A 14,726-nucleotide genomic window follows, 5' to 3' on the forward strand; every position below is an offset into this window, starting at 1 on the left:
ACTGTCCAGACGCCCTGTCCTAGCAGACAAAGGGGCTTGCTTCCTGGAGGTGAAGAACTGAGGCAGTAAGCCTATTTTCTGGAATATCTCAATCCAGCAGGCCTTCCCGCACTACACACAAAAGCTTTCACTTTCCCAGCCAGTGCCAGTACCTGGGACAAGGAGGAGCTCAAGTTGCCTCAAGCACAGACACAATCCCACCACGGGAGCGGCACCAGAACCCCTCCGGCTCTCACAAAATACCGCGCTTCATGTTGGCGGTTTTCCGTGTGGGCCACAGAGGTGGGCCCAGGAAAGGGGCCATGCTGGGCTGCTCCTGAGGGACACGCCAAGGCCTTTTCTTAGGTGCGTTATTTGTCTGCGTGCGCTAAAAACATTGTAAGGATCACGCGAGACTGCTAGGTATGGCAACCCAACAAGTCTGGAAAAGTTGCCCTTAACGTAGACACACCCAGAGAGGGAAACAAGTCAGACAGAAAAACAGTTGTGCTATTGGCATCCGGTGTTCATTTGTATTGCTTGTACTAAAAAGGCAAAACCAGCTGTGAATAATGAGTTGCATCCTTGATCAAAGTGTGTGGAGCAAGATGAAACCGCTCCTAATCTGTGCTATGAAAAAAATCCATAGGGTCACTTTGTTCTGCTGCATTTATAGAAGACCCTTCTAACGTGCTGTGCCCTTCGTCGGCCATTGAGCACGGGCAGGGTTGATGGCTTCCTTTTTACCGTCCCATGCATAACTCATCTTGCATCCCTCTCCACCCGCAGTTAGACATACTTCCAAAGTTGTTTCTCCATCTTTATGTCTATGGATCCTTACTCTTTTGTGTTCCGATCAGATTAAGTTACTTGACAACTCCGAGGTTTATTGTTACATTTCACCATTTCCTTCCCCAACCACTTCATTAGTTACAAACCTAAACGTCAGGATTCTTTCTAGGGGCCGCATGCTGCTCCAGCAAGCTGGTCCCCCTCACGGCGCAGACCTGCTGGGTTTGCTGTGGCTTGCAGACGGTGAGCCACCACGGGGACACAACCCCCCGGGAGAGACTCCGCGTGGGAGTGATGTATATGGTCCTGAATGTAAAGGGAAGGCGTTACCGTCAACGCAAAATCTGTCAATGTACTGGTAATGTAAATTTGCATCTCTGTCTCCTACAGTGCAGATAGATAAATTGAACTGGGATTTTGACTTAAACTTATCGCTGGCCTTACGTGTGTTGTACGCAGGCGAGGGTGCGGTGCTGGGCACGGCGGTGTCGATGTGTCGATGGAGTAGAAGGAGCCGGAGCCTCCCCGTCATAGGGGATGTCGTGCAGGGTCCCCTTGCTGGGGATTACTGTCCCCTGCTGTCTCTGATCATTGCCCTGGACATAAATAAGTCAAACCTGTCTGCTGGCAATGAGGCTGAACTCTTCTCTCCCAATTCACAGAAGGAGTGGCTAAAAGCACCTGACTGACATTTCTGGTGACCTTTCAGCGTGGTTGTGCTGAAGAAGCGCCTGCTCCTTGCCTGGCCTCCCTGGTGTTCGCCACATCCTGTGCATATTGAAGTTCCCGGGAAATCCCACACTGCTTCAGCCCTGGTTTAGCTTTAGAACAACATGGGAGGGTTTCCCGCGAGTGGCTTGGAGCCGTGTTACTGACCTGTGAGCAGCACGCGGTACTGGAAGACACGCTGCACCACGCTCAGCAGCTGGTGCCGGACACGGCGGGGGCCGCCCCCCGCGCCCCGCTGTCCTCGGCAAAGGGAAAGGAGACACAGAGATCAGGACGTGCCAGCGCAGCAAGTTATCGCCACCCGATACGTACTGTGAAAGCTTGCTACTGTTCAGACACCCAAATTACACTGAACCGTACCCAGTTTGCCCAGCTTGCGGGGGGTACTGTCTTTGTGACTATAAATAAGTACTCTAAACAGTTGATTTCCTATGGCATCATTCACAAATAGTTTGGACTCAGAGAGAAATGTACAGAAAGCAAATGCCATTTAGCAGGTAAGGGCTGGGTAGAGATTTTAGGGTGGCATCTGAAGACAGATATATCACACCTCAGTGAAGCTTATAATGGTTTCTTTTTTGGACTGAAAGTTTATTCTGCCTGCATCTTTTTTAGTGTCTTATTTCAAGACATGAAATTGAACAAAATACAGTAAAACACCTCCTTGTGATTGAGTTGGAATCAAATGTCTAGAGAGTGTTTACGAGAAAACAAAATGAGGTTGTGATCTGATTTAACGCACATGGAAAAGCAGCATTTTCTCTTTACATTCACCCTTTAGTTTCAACCCATTGCATGTTGCCGCATATCAGACCCAGTCAGCATGGGTTTATGAAAGGCAGGTCCTGCCTTTCTCTGTTTATGGCAGAGTGACCAGCTGAATGGATGAGGGAAACGCTGTGGGTGTTGTTTACCTCGGCTTCAGTAAAGCCTTTGACAGGTTTCCACAGCGTTCTCCTGGAGAAACTGGCTGCTCATGGATTGCACAGGTTACAGTGGGGAGGGTTTCGGTCTCTTCTCCCAAGGAACAAGTGACAGGACGAGAGGAAACAGACTCAAGTGGCACCGGGGGAGGTTTAGTTCAGATATTGGGAACAATTTCTTCCCCAAACGGTTGTCGGGCATTGGAACAGGGCAGTGATGGAGTCACCATCCCCGGAGGGGTTGAACAGGCGCTTAGGGACGTGGTTTAGTGGCTGTGTTAGGTTTATGGTTGGATCCTATGATCTTAAGGGTCTTTTCCAACCTAAATTATTCTGTTCTATAAGGCCTCAATTGAAACAGACACAGACACAAACACATCACGCACGTGTGAACAGCTCGCTTCAGATTTAGCACCAGGGTGTGTGGAGAGAGCTGTTCTCCCGTTCCACCCCAGCGCTGCTGGAGCTGCCGAACCAACATCTGAGTCAGCCCTGCGGCACAAACACACGTGGGTGCAGGTGGAACAACGTGGGAGCCTTACCTCGAACTCCTGAATGATGGTAGCCAGTTGGGAATATTTAAGGCAGGTTTCATCTAGCAAAGCCAAATTCCTATCAAACTGCATAATATATGCTGTGTGGTGATCCAGCCTTGATTTTCTGGAGAGAAAAACATCAGCAACTTTCTGGTGTTCCTCCCTAGGGCCACAGAAAGAAAAGGAGCAGAGGTAATTCCTTTTAGACATTCTTACTTCAGCCGTTCGATAGACTGAGGCCTGGCAGCCCGGCGTAAGTCAGAGGCCTCCTTAGCCGAGCGCGCCGCCCCGCGCTGAGCCCTGCGCAGGGCCCGCCGGGCGCTGCGGCCGCGGCTGCCGCGGCGTTTCTGTCAGCAGGCGATCGTCCCGTGGCACACGCCTGTGACCTTCAGGCCACGCGTGCGGAGCCGCCTGGTGACGACTGCGAGCTGGCACCAGCGCGCAACGCGTACGGAGCCGGCTGTCCTCACACCGACCCGCGGGGCCATCGTGGGCTCACGGGCTGTGGCCACGCAGATGTTTCAGCGTTTGGTTTCTTAGCCTGAAAGCCTCTACATTTGCTCCGTTCCTGCCTGTGTGCACAACCCGCCGGCGCAGCTGAGGTCCCGCTTTCACCTCTGCTGGATCCCGGCCCTGCTCGTGGGTCGGGAGCACGGAGGGGCTCGCCGCCTGCCGAGGGGGCACGCTGAGCCCTTCGCCCGGCACCATCGCAACCTTACCATCTGGGGACTCTTTCTTCCAGCTCTCCCAGGATGTCTTGGTGCAATTCATAAATTTCAGGAAGTTCACTCAGACCCTGCTTGAGTTTAACTTCCTCCTGTTCATGTTCATCTTCATCTCCAAGCACTTTCAAGATAACTTCATAGAAATCCTGTGAACAACAATACAGAAATCGAGCAAACAGAGTTCAAGTGTCTCTTCTGAAATCATCATTACAATTCCTTGATTCATAAACTATGGTTTCTAGGAATTATAAGATGCCATTGATAGAGTGTGCTCAGAATAGCAAGGAGATCATAGCATATGTTTTCTTCCATCCACTAGTTCATAAACATTTTCAGCTGAATTCCACAATTCTGTCAACCCAAAATTGAATATTTCACCTGACCAAGCCATCAGACCCTTATGCATACAATAAGTTTGGTATCTTTTTATTTAGCTTGCCTTTTTTTCCTGTTTTTTTGGGTATAGTTGGTCTCATTTTTATAGTGTTTTGTAACCAGATACATAACTTTTAAAAATTAAGGATGAGATTCTCCTGCCATTTCATTGGGTCCAACAGCTTGACATGAAAAACATCAATGTCTAAGTTTCTTGTGATAAAATCTGCAACACTTGTCTCCAGCTCCGAACTTAAAGAGAGGAAGAATCTGTAAATTTAAGCTATAGAACAAATAATTTTCCAAGACCTTTTCCAATCTTTTTCTGCATCCCAGTAAGCCATGAAGTGCATGGAGCTTTTATTGCACGAGGTGAGGAAAACAGGGGTGAGAGTGAAAACCAGAGAAAGTAATCAAAACGACAGCTCGGTAGGGAGGCTCCGCGAACCGCGAGGTGCGGCGGCTTCTGGTGACTCCTCTGGTGCAGCAGCTGCCGACGGGGGGATTGCAAAGCCTCCTTCCGCAAGAAACACCGTCTGTCCTTCCCTGAGCTTCCTTTCTGCATGTGTGTGACGGGGAGCCCGGGGCCGTGCAGCGTTCCCTTACTGATAGCCAGCCTACACATGCTGCATTTTTTCCAGTAAGTGCTTCAAATCAGTTATTGGTTTTAAATTCAGCATTGAAAATACTTGGACAGAGGCTTTGCAGCTGAATATACTTAGATTCACTGACTTTGAAGCCAGGAGAGAGCATATTGATATGATATGATGTGATGTGATGTGACGTGATGTGACATGACATGATAGGATATGATATGATATATGATATGATATATGATATGCTCTAGTATGGTCTAGTCAACAGTCCAGAGCACAAGACTTACTGGAATATAGCATGACTAGGAAAACAGCCAACTTTGACTTAAGACAGAATCTACCGCGTGTTATGGACACGCTAACACTGCATGCCGAGGAAAAACAAACAAACAGCACCCAAGTCCCAGAAGGGGATGTAGTTGGTCTCCGGAAGGGTCGGGTAGCTCAGAACCGCGTCCGAGGCCCGAGCACCCGTCAGCAGAGCCGAGCCCTGCTGTGCCGGCAGGCTGGGGCCGTGGCACCAGCTGTTCCCGCAGCGGCCTCAGACGCCGCTCCAGCGCCGGCTCCGTGTGCAGGAGCGTTAGTGTCTGACCTGTCTGGCCAGATCCGTGCGGGGAATGTATGTGTTCACACACTACTCTACAAACAGTGATTTATTATTAAAACCAATGTTTTTTCGAAAATGTCTTAAAAGCATTCTGTGTCTGTTCACAGAAGCCAATTCATCAGAAAAAAAGATTGCGGTGGCTTTAACAATTGCTGAGAAGGTGGCTGTGCTGGATGAGTTAACAGAAACGGCGGCTCCATTTTTCCACTCAGACCGTTTCCTGGCCCCCTACCCCCGGTGTGTGATAAGGCCAAATGTGCTGTGAAAGGAAGCAGGGGCTTAATAAAAAGCAACCCCTGAGGTCGCACAGCTCTTTGAGAGATGCCAAGCTGTTTCTGCCCGGCCCTGAACCAGGATGGGATAGGTTGAGCATCTTCCTCTCTCCGGATCTAGTGATCACGAAACCTGTTGCCAAAAAGTCAAAGTCTGTTCCCTGAACTTTCAGGAACGATCTTACGAACTTCCCTGCACCACACCGGGATTTACCGTGGCGTTCCTCGTGACTCCGGCTTCTGTCTTGTTAAGCTTTATACATACATGGAGTAACCAAGGAGGAGTCTGAAAGAACTAATTTCCGTGAAACTTGCTAACATCCGGTATGAGCAACTCAACAGATTGTGCTTCACTGGGGATCTCTGTTTTACTTCATATAGGCCACTTTAGTCTGGTGAAATCAAGGCAGCTGTACTGATTTCAGCTTGCTGGGGACCAGTTTGGTACGTGTGCTCCCGCTGAAAGGTGCTGTAAGGAGCCAGAGAACTTCTGCATTCCTCACGGGTAGGAACTGCCTGCAGGCAAGAGCCGGATTTCGTGTCCTCAGAGTAATTCCCGGCTTTTCCGTTGTGACAGTGCCAGCTGTGATGTACGCGCGCTGTGAGCTGGGCCGGCTGGAACATCTGATACATGCCAGCCAAAAGGAAAGTCCTACCTACAGTGCGGAATTTTGCCAGCTATGACGGATGAGGCGTTTGTTTTCTGAAAAGCCACTAGAACTAGGGAAAAAAACCACACCAAACAAACAAAAAAACCAACATTATGACAGTTTTCTTTTTGACTAACTATATCCTGGATAAAACAAGATCATAACATTTTCTGAAAGAGTATGATCGTGTTTCCTAATTCTCTGGGTCTGACTTCCACAGTGTGTCCTGCCCAGCGCCACAAGCAGTCCCGGTGCCGTCGCAGCTCCCGCGCTCTGGGGTGAGAGCGAGCCCCCCCAGCGGCACGCTTCACCCTCCGTGTGCGCCAGAGGCTTTCCAGCCGTCTTCTGGCTGCTTTTCCGAACTCAGAGGAGTCTGCAACCTTTCTGAGTCCTCAGTCATCGTAATTAATCCAGACTGGGGAAGGGGAAAGGATCCAAAGGGTTCTTTCAACTTATTGTGCCTGGGGAAGTGAATAGCTCCAGTAAGGGCACTCCTGATGTGCTTAAGTAACCTGTTATAGAAATGTCATCTTTTCCAAATTAACATCGAACAGCTCTGTGTCTGTCCGCTTTCCACCATAGCTGGGCAACAAGATTAACACTCCTTTCCCACAGCATCTCAGTGGATTTAATTAGTCATTAATTGCCTGCCCCTTTGATTGAAATGAATTCTCAGACAAATTATTTCATTCCAGTTGCCTGGATAGCCAGCTTCCTAATGATTAAGAAAAAACCTGCAGCATAACAGTAATCACTATAAACATCCATTAAAAAAATAATTATGTCACTACTGAAAATGCTGCGTGCCTGGGAAGCCATGAATGAGACGCAAAGTGCTTCTGCGGGCTCACTGACTCCCGTCCGTCCTGGCACCTGAGTCTCCAGGTCTGTCACCCAAGCCCCATAGCTAAACACAGGAGGAACCAAACAGCCGCATGTGGGGCTGCTGGGTCACAGCTTTCTGAGAACAGGAACTGAAGCTGTTCATCTCAAGGCTCTGGCACCATGGCCCAGAGCTCCGTCTTGTCCAGGTGTCTGAGCCCACAGATCTCGCCCTGTGTGCTGCCCACGCCTGCACCAGGGTCTGTCTGTGCTTGTAAAGCACAACCGAGCTGGGTTTGTGACATATAAGGTTGGCAGCTGTACTAGAAAAATACATTTTTGAAACATAAAACTTTTCATTGCATTTTGGGTGCCCATAAGTAAGCCCAGCTCTTTTGCACGGCTCTTTTGGACATCCAGGCACCGCACCCGAGGGGTGGTCGAGATTTCAAAGGAGAAGGCAGAGTCTTCCTATGAAAGCCGAGCGCAGGCGCGAGATGCGGTACAGGGTGCCGTGAGCCAGTCTGGCTCTTGGAGGTGTGTTCCTGACGGCCAGCAGCCTCTGTCCCGGTGGAAGTGAAGGTGGCACCCTTGAATTAGCAAGTGGCGCATCTCGCGTAGCAGAGTGAGGGACCCTCGGTCTGCGCCGGGCGGTGATCGTCCCAGATTTCTCATTACTGAGCTCAGCAGAGACAACGCCAGACCAGCAGCAGGAACACCGTCGCAGCAGACGCAATTAGCGCCTTATCCTTGCACCGCCGGGCACAGTCTGGGTCAGGAGCCCTGACCTCAGCACACACTCACGTGCAAACACACACGTTCGTCCCAAACACTGCAAACGAGTTGCAGATCTGGCAAGCTGTAGAATACGCGTTGTGAATACCCATCAGCGGGGCTTGTTAGCAGGGAACTGTCCAGATGCCAAATGTGCTAGTGTGACTTCCCTCTCCTCTTAGGAGATACGCAGATTATCTGAAAGCTCTTTTGGCTCCGCATGCCCACTGCAGAAGCTCCCTGGCCAATGCATAGCTATTTTCCCGTTGCAGATGAAGACAACAATGAGTAAATAAATTAGAAATAAAAAGCAGCCTACCATGAGTGAAGGCAGGCTATTTTTTTTGGTGACAGTGTGTTTTTAGGCTTTTACAAGAGCTTCAGAGGGTCTAACAGCCAACTACCTCCTCATTTAGCCACCACATTCCATTCACGAAAGTGTTTAATTAGGACAGTAATGACTTGATTGGTGCAACAGAACTTTGAACATCATCCAAGACATTCACAGGACTAGAAAAGGCTCAGCCAGTCGTTCACTGGAAGTGTTAATAATTAGAAAGATGGAGTTCTGTTCGGTCTAACATGTAATCCTGGCTCCTAAATCAGATGTTTAGTCTTTGTTCTTGAGAATGTGCTGCCCAGAAGAATTCTGAAAGCAGAGTTTAACCGGCCCAAACTGCTCCAGAGGCTGAGAACATTGTATCCATCCATATCGTTTCCATATCTGCAGATGCTGAGGAAGTATAAATCTGGCTTCTTGGTGTTTCTAAGAACTGTGGCCTGTAATTCTGATGCAAATGCAAACCAGGAAACAGGATTGACTTCCTTTGAGCAGGGGGGTGTTCTGGCTGGTGTTTTTCAGTGCAGAGCTGTCCTTTTAGGCCCCTTAATTCAGTAAATGCCTCGAAGGGAAGGAATAATTGCTTCAAAGGGGGTTATGCACAGGAAAGGTGACTTTATGTACAACAGCCAAAGACAAAATAAATGTGAGCAATGGTACACCATCAGACAAATGCTCGATCCACACAGACCGGCATCCCAATCAGTCTGAGTCACACTGAGTTTGATTTGTGCACATCTAGTAAAGTCTGGCTGAAGGGAAGCAAATAAACCAGGCTTTGGTCCGCGAGTGTGTGAAACACGAGGCTGAGAAAGCAAGCTGCAGCGCTGTTGTTCAGGAGCAAGCGCCGGGGAAGAGGTGACGAGCGCAGCCGGCATTACCGGGGAAGGGAAACAGGAGAAAGGAATGAGAAAGTTTGCGGATGAAATGATCCTGAAGGAAATATCAAGACTAACAAACTTTGGAAAACGAAATTGTGAGGACCAGGAGAGCAGGAACCTGGACTGCAGGGCCCTGCCCATCTGCTCAGTCCAGAACGCGTTGGTGCCTCTCCGCTCCAGAGAGCCGCTTTACCTCGGAGTAGGCAAATAACAGCTACCCCCTTAGATTTTTATCACTACTGCCACACCAACTGATACCAAATTTGTGAGCTAACACAATATTTCCACTCTTTCAGTTCAATAGCAGAGTGGGTGCATGGAAATGTCATCGTTTTGGCAATCAATCAATTTATTAAAGTCTCCGCTGAAGGGCCAAACAGATTCTGTTACGCTGAATGGACAGGAGCTCCGGCCAAGCCGGGAAATGAGATGGGAAACTGCTCTGCTGCAGGCTTGAGAAAAGCCTTGTTTTTCATTCTGAGAGCAGCCCGGGTGTGGTTTAGTTCCTTGCCTTCCTTACCAACGTATGGGATTATATGAGGAGACAAGACTTGAGACTTGAAGATGAGCATTTAGAAACTGTTTTCTCGAGGAGGCTGGTGGTGGGGAACAGAGCGAAAACCTTGCCTGAGCTGAGATATGCTGTCCAGAAAGCCTTTGGCCCTAACTGGCTGGGATTGCATTACCAGAAAAAATAAGCTTAAAAGGAGGCAGAGTGAATCCACCGAAATCAACCCCCTGTGCTCCACAGCTCTGCTCCTGTCTCTGGAGAGAGGGTTCACTGCCGTTTGTCACCATCTCCTCCCGCGCACCCGACCCCGGCACTGCTGGCCAACACTTTCCGCTGCCCACGGCAAACGCCACATTTGCGGATCTGCAGCAAGGACGGGTTAGTGCCAGGCGGATTCCTTTGCAATGCTTCATCGTCAGCCATTCCGCCTCAAATTCACCTCAGGCCCTTCAGTGCTCTTATGTCTTCTAAACTGCAGCTAAATAAAAGGGCAGTTAGGTTTCAGTGATCAAACTGATTTACTCACCGTACATAGCAGCTGGAGCATCTCCACGTATCTGAGGAAAGAGACAAACCTTTATTAATTGCCGTGGGACTGATGCTGAAGGGTGGGCTGCGTAGTCCCGGTCTAGGAGAGCAGCAGACAGGCTGTGACAGGGAACTCACGCTTTCTCCGAAGACAGCAGCTCCTGGGCAATGAGGTGAGCTCTGCACCGGCCTTCTTTCTGTCAACAGCAGAAAACAAAGACCGTAAAGAGATGTCTCGTTCCGAGAAGTAAAGCAGTGTTAGAGAGCGCTTCGAACAGACGTATTCCTTCACTAGAAAGTTACCAGGCTTTTATTCTTCGTTGCTCAGTGTCTGGCATCTTGGAGTCCACAATTCAAATACTGGTAATATAGTAAAATATAATGTCTGCTAAGGCAGCTGTCAAGTTTCGAAACTTGACAGCTTTTCTTACTGGAAAAGGACATAGATTTTCTGTTAATTTTTACAGGTCCAAAATTTGTCAGAGAAGCAGAAAGTGCTCAGCTTTGCATAGGCCAGCTGCATGGCCGCTGCGGCTCACACCATGTGCTCGGTGCTCTTCATTACATGGAAAAGGGAGTTCTGTATCAAAATGGTCGTGTTCCAAATGGTTCTGACTGCTCTGAGACCTGCGAAAGCAAATGTGGCAAAGGGCTTTATTGCATGCTGAGCAAATGTCTAAGCTAAATGACCGTATCTCCAAAAAGCAAACAGTTCAGCACTCCAGCAGACAACGCTGTGACATCTCAGTGGAATCTCCTTACCTGGTGGGCATCTCAGAAGGCACAGAAAACTGTGCAAGAAGCAAAGTGTATGGCTCTGAGGTACAAGTGGCTAATTAGGGTATTGTGCTTCTATTTCAGGACTCATCCTTACAGTAAGAAATTACCCAAGCATGGAAATAACACTGGGAAAAGTGACTTATTTAGCAGTGGTGAAGGAGGGAACTAAACCAGTAGCCCCCGGTGGCCTAAAGTGGGCTCAGGGAAGAGGGGTTCAGCAGCAAAACTTGGCGACATTGTTTGCCAGAGCAGGTACGCTAGAAACCAGGGCTGGTGAGGTGTGGTGCGGTCCCTCATTGTGATGCGGTCCCTCGGTCTGACACACCGGGGCTGGTGAGGTGTGGTGCGGTCCCTCGGTGTGACAGACACACCGGGGCTGGTGAGGTGTGGTGCGGTCCCTCGGTGTGACAGACACACCGGGGCTGGTGAGGTGTGGTGCGGTCCCTCGGTGTGACAGACACACCGGGGCTGGTGAGGTGTGGTGCGGTCCCTCGATGTGACACACCGGGGCTGGTGAGGTGTGGTGCGGTCCCTCGGTGTAACAGCCAGGTGGGAAGTTTGTGGCCGTGTTTCCTCCCTAAATTCTGCATGAGGGGCCATGAGGGGTCAGGGAACACAAAGCTTAATTGAGACCCTCATAAAAAGTATTGTGAAGACCCCAAATCTAGATTCAGCTTCCCACAAATGCTGGCTTCCCAATTCACACTTGATAGATCAGATACACAATCAGGATTTATGTAGCAGATCTGAACAGTAAAAAAGGTCTAAGCAAGTTCAAGTTAAATGCATTATAGACATTTTACTCTCTGTTCCTGCTCCCCGTTAGCATTCCCTTGGGATACGAGTGATCCGGCATATGATAGAACTGTCTGCCAACTTTTGTATCTATAGGGGAATCACCTTCCAGCGTTCAGGATTTTACTCCCCTCGCAAAGTTTCTGGTTCATTCCGCCTGCCCTGAGCTGCAGTGTCGGAAAGAACGAAACATCCCCTGAAGTGCTGGACGCTGAAATCGAGTCATGTGGATACGTGGAGTGTAAAAAACCCACTAGCAACATCAAATGAAACATAATCGAAGCAGTTTCACTGCCCAACATCCATAAATTAATGTGATGGGACAGAAGTTATATTTTTAAGATTATTCTAGTTTTAATAGTTAAGATGTTCATTACAAAAGCAAGGAATTCAAGCAGTAACACGTGAATTCAGCGCTGCGTGTTTCAGAGGAGCCAGCGCCAGTCCGAGCACGTGGCCGGCGGTGCCAGTGCCGACTGCACACGAGCCGAACGGCGCCTGCGCCACGGGGACACCAACGCCCTTGGCTGCTCTCAGAGTTTTCGCCATGGGGGAGAATTATGATCCGATCAATAGTGAGTATGAGTGCAAAAGTCCTTGAACCATGATGATGCGTTAAATGAATGAGGCTTCCTGTATAGAAAATAAACAGTGTCACGGTGATGGTTTTTTCATCTTTAGTGTATTTCTGTGTACTTTTTTTGAGAGGCAACTGAAGATTGCAAGAGCCAAAGGAAATAGAGAGGGAAGTGTTTGTCAGTCCCAGATGTCTAATCCCTCTCTCCTTTAGCACCAGGAGGCTGAGGGTATGTCCCCTAGTGCCTTGTTCCTTCTGGCTGGTGGGTGCCAAAGAGCATGCTTTGAATCACTTGCTTTGGGGAGCTCACGGAGTGCACTAGAAAGATCTTACGTTTTTTCCTTCATTTCACTTTCCCGCTGGGAGCAAATATTTGGCTGCCCCTTCCCCCTGTTCCACTTTGTGAACAGCTCTCGGGGATCGTGCTGTGCCTGGTTGTGCCAGCTGCTTTAGGAACACGCTGGAGGCACCGAGCTTTCCGTTCTCTCGTTTTCTCGACGCAGGCCTAGCCTAACAGAGCCAGCGAAGGGTCACCTGGCCGGGGTGGCGGCCCAGGACAGGCCTGTCCCCGCGGCCGCCGCCTCGGGCACGCGCTGCCGCGGCTGCTCGTGGCTAACGGGTCTGAGCAAGAGGCCGAGCGCAGGGACCCCGCTGTCACACGGCCTCTGGCGAGTTTGACACCGTGTCTCTAGGCGTTGCCTGTCTTGTGTTATTTAATTGCTGTTTGTTTAACCAGGAAATGAACTCTGAGGTTGACAACAGTGTCCAGAGTCAAACTTCTGGGAATAGGAGATGGAGAGGATGCCGGTCTCAAGCATCAAGCTTCTGAAGCAAAGCCTGGGTGACTGTTCTGATCCCCCTTTCGGTGATGTGCGCAGCCCCCGGCTCAGGACCTGCGCCCGGCCGCGCCGCGGGGACCCCGGCTCCTGCTCCACCGCGCGCTCGTGTTGCAGAGCCGCATCGCCCCGTCCCCCCAGAAACAAATCTTAGTAAAATGCTTGCTATCACAATATAAAATTGCAATATATAACTGAAGTATCACCCAATTCTCTCCACTTTGAAAAACATGCTGGTGTCAGGAAGGTCGCAAACACAAAAGCACTTTAACCAGGTTAGAAGCTTGTGCAGTTGCCAAGGCTCAGCTGATCAGCATAACTTGCAAAGCAGAGGTGGTACTGTGCAATCATTTCTCTATTGGCTAATGAACCAAACCCTATAGCTCTCCTCCAAAGGGATATCAAGTTTACTGATGGAAAACTAAGACCTAGAGATGACTTGTGACTTGCTCAGAGTACCTCCTCCTCCAATAGCTGATGTTTCCAATGTATAATGAAGCAAACCACCACCATAAACCTTTTGTTTAGAACAGTAAAGATCTGAGACCCTGCAGGTCTTTACAGAGCACACGTGTGAGCACAGCTGAAGTTAAGTACTAGTCTTACGTAGTTCAAACTGAGAAACTTTAGGTTTCGTGTCCGTTTTGTGCCTTCTGATAGAATGAATTTTTGGGCTGGAGAGGGGAAAGGAGTGGACAGTGGAGCAAGGTGGCTAATGGCCACGCCGAGTGTGCTGATGTGGCCCTTGGTACAGGACTCCGCTCTGTGTGGTAGTGTCCCATTGGCGTGGGGATGTCACTTGTATGCTCTGGCGTTGTTCTGAGCAATGCCGAGGCGTCAGACGCGGGCCCTGACAGGCTGTGCTTTGGTCAGACGGTACTTTGGTGACAGTGCCGTCACTTTCCGCGGAGCACGGGGTCAGCTCTTGGTCATGCTGACCCAGCTGTTGGCAGAACCTCGGTCAGAACCAGACCTGTCTCCTGATCCAGCTTAAAAAACCTTGGGGCTGGAGGGGAATCTGCCTCCGTGGGGTTGGAATGGGGTTGTGTGGACTAAGAGCAGCATAAGTCGTCACAAAACAATTCACTAAAACTAGAGCATAAGCGCTGTGCAAGCCACTGCTCTGGAGTACTGAGCAGGAACCTTTGCACTTCAACAGCCGGGTAACTAGGCCAGACTTCGCAGCAGCTCCACTCTTGTGTGACACAGACAAACCGCGTCTCTTTGTGCGTTTTCCTACGCATGTGTCGTGTTTCACAGCCTCCCCGGGGCAGGCGTGCTGTGCCAGGATGGTCCCCAGCACAAGAGCTTTACTGTCCCACACGCGGCTGGCGGCAGGTTGTGAGCTCCAGGCTCTGGGTGGGTGACTTCACAACAGCCCTTCAGTAACCGCGCGGATCCAGCAGCCACGGGGCTGTCACGGCGCTGTCAGCAGGGAACTGGGGCACTACGGAACAAGTGACATTTTCAGGCTGGCTCTGTGAATCAGTGAGAGAAAAGCAAACGTAGTTGACATGTCCTGTCTCCCAGGCTCCTTCCTTGAGGAGCCAGACTGCAGCTCTCCTGGGGATCTGTGTTGTTATATAAATCAAGAGCTGTCCCTTGAAAGGCATCTGAATTTGGTGCTTCCTCAAGGCACACAAATCTGTCATTCCCAACCCCAGCACGTCTCAGTTTTGTCTGTGTGTGTGCATGCGT

The 14,726-nt window shown here is 49.8% G+C and overlaps 1 protein-coding gene across 1 annotated transcript in view; it reads right to left on the minus strand.

Annotated features, from left to right (window-relative positions):
• The window catches only part of FGD5 (FYVE, RhoGEF and PH domain containing 5), a gene marked incomplete at its 5' end in the record, with an annotated part of 78,473 nt that overhangs the window by 25,305 nt on the left and 38,442 nt on the right, over window positions 1-14,726 (minus strand). The window contains 5 exons of the mRNA XM_080350196.1: window positions 1,648-1,735; window positions 2,966-3,122; window positions 3,679-3,830; window positions 10,039-10,069; window positions 10,179-10,237. Coding sequence (XP_080206322.1) covers window positions 1,648-1,735; window positions 2,966-3,122; window positions 3,679-3,830; window positions 10,039-10,069; window positions 10,179-10,237 — 487 coding nt within the window. The remainder of the gene's footprint in view (window positions 1-1,647; window positions 1,736-2,965; window positions 3,123-3,678; window positions 3,831-10,038; window positions 10,070-10,178; window positions 10,238-14,726) is intronic.

The sequence above is a fragment of the Nesoenas mayeri genome, assembly GCF_963082525.1.
Source record: "Nesoenas mayeri genome assembly, chromosome: 10".
Taxonomy (NCBI): Eukaryota; Metazoa; Chordata; class Aves; order Columbiformes; family Columbidae; genus Nesoenas; species Nesoenas mayeri.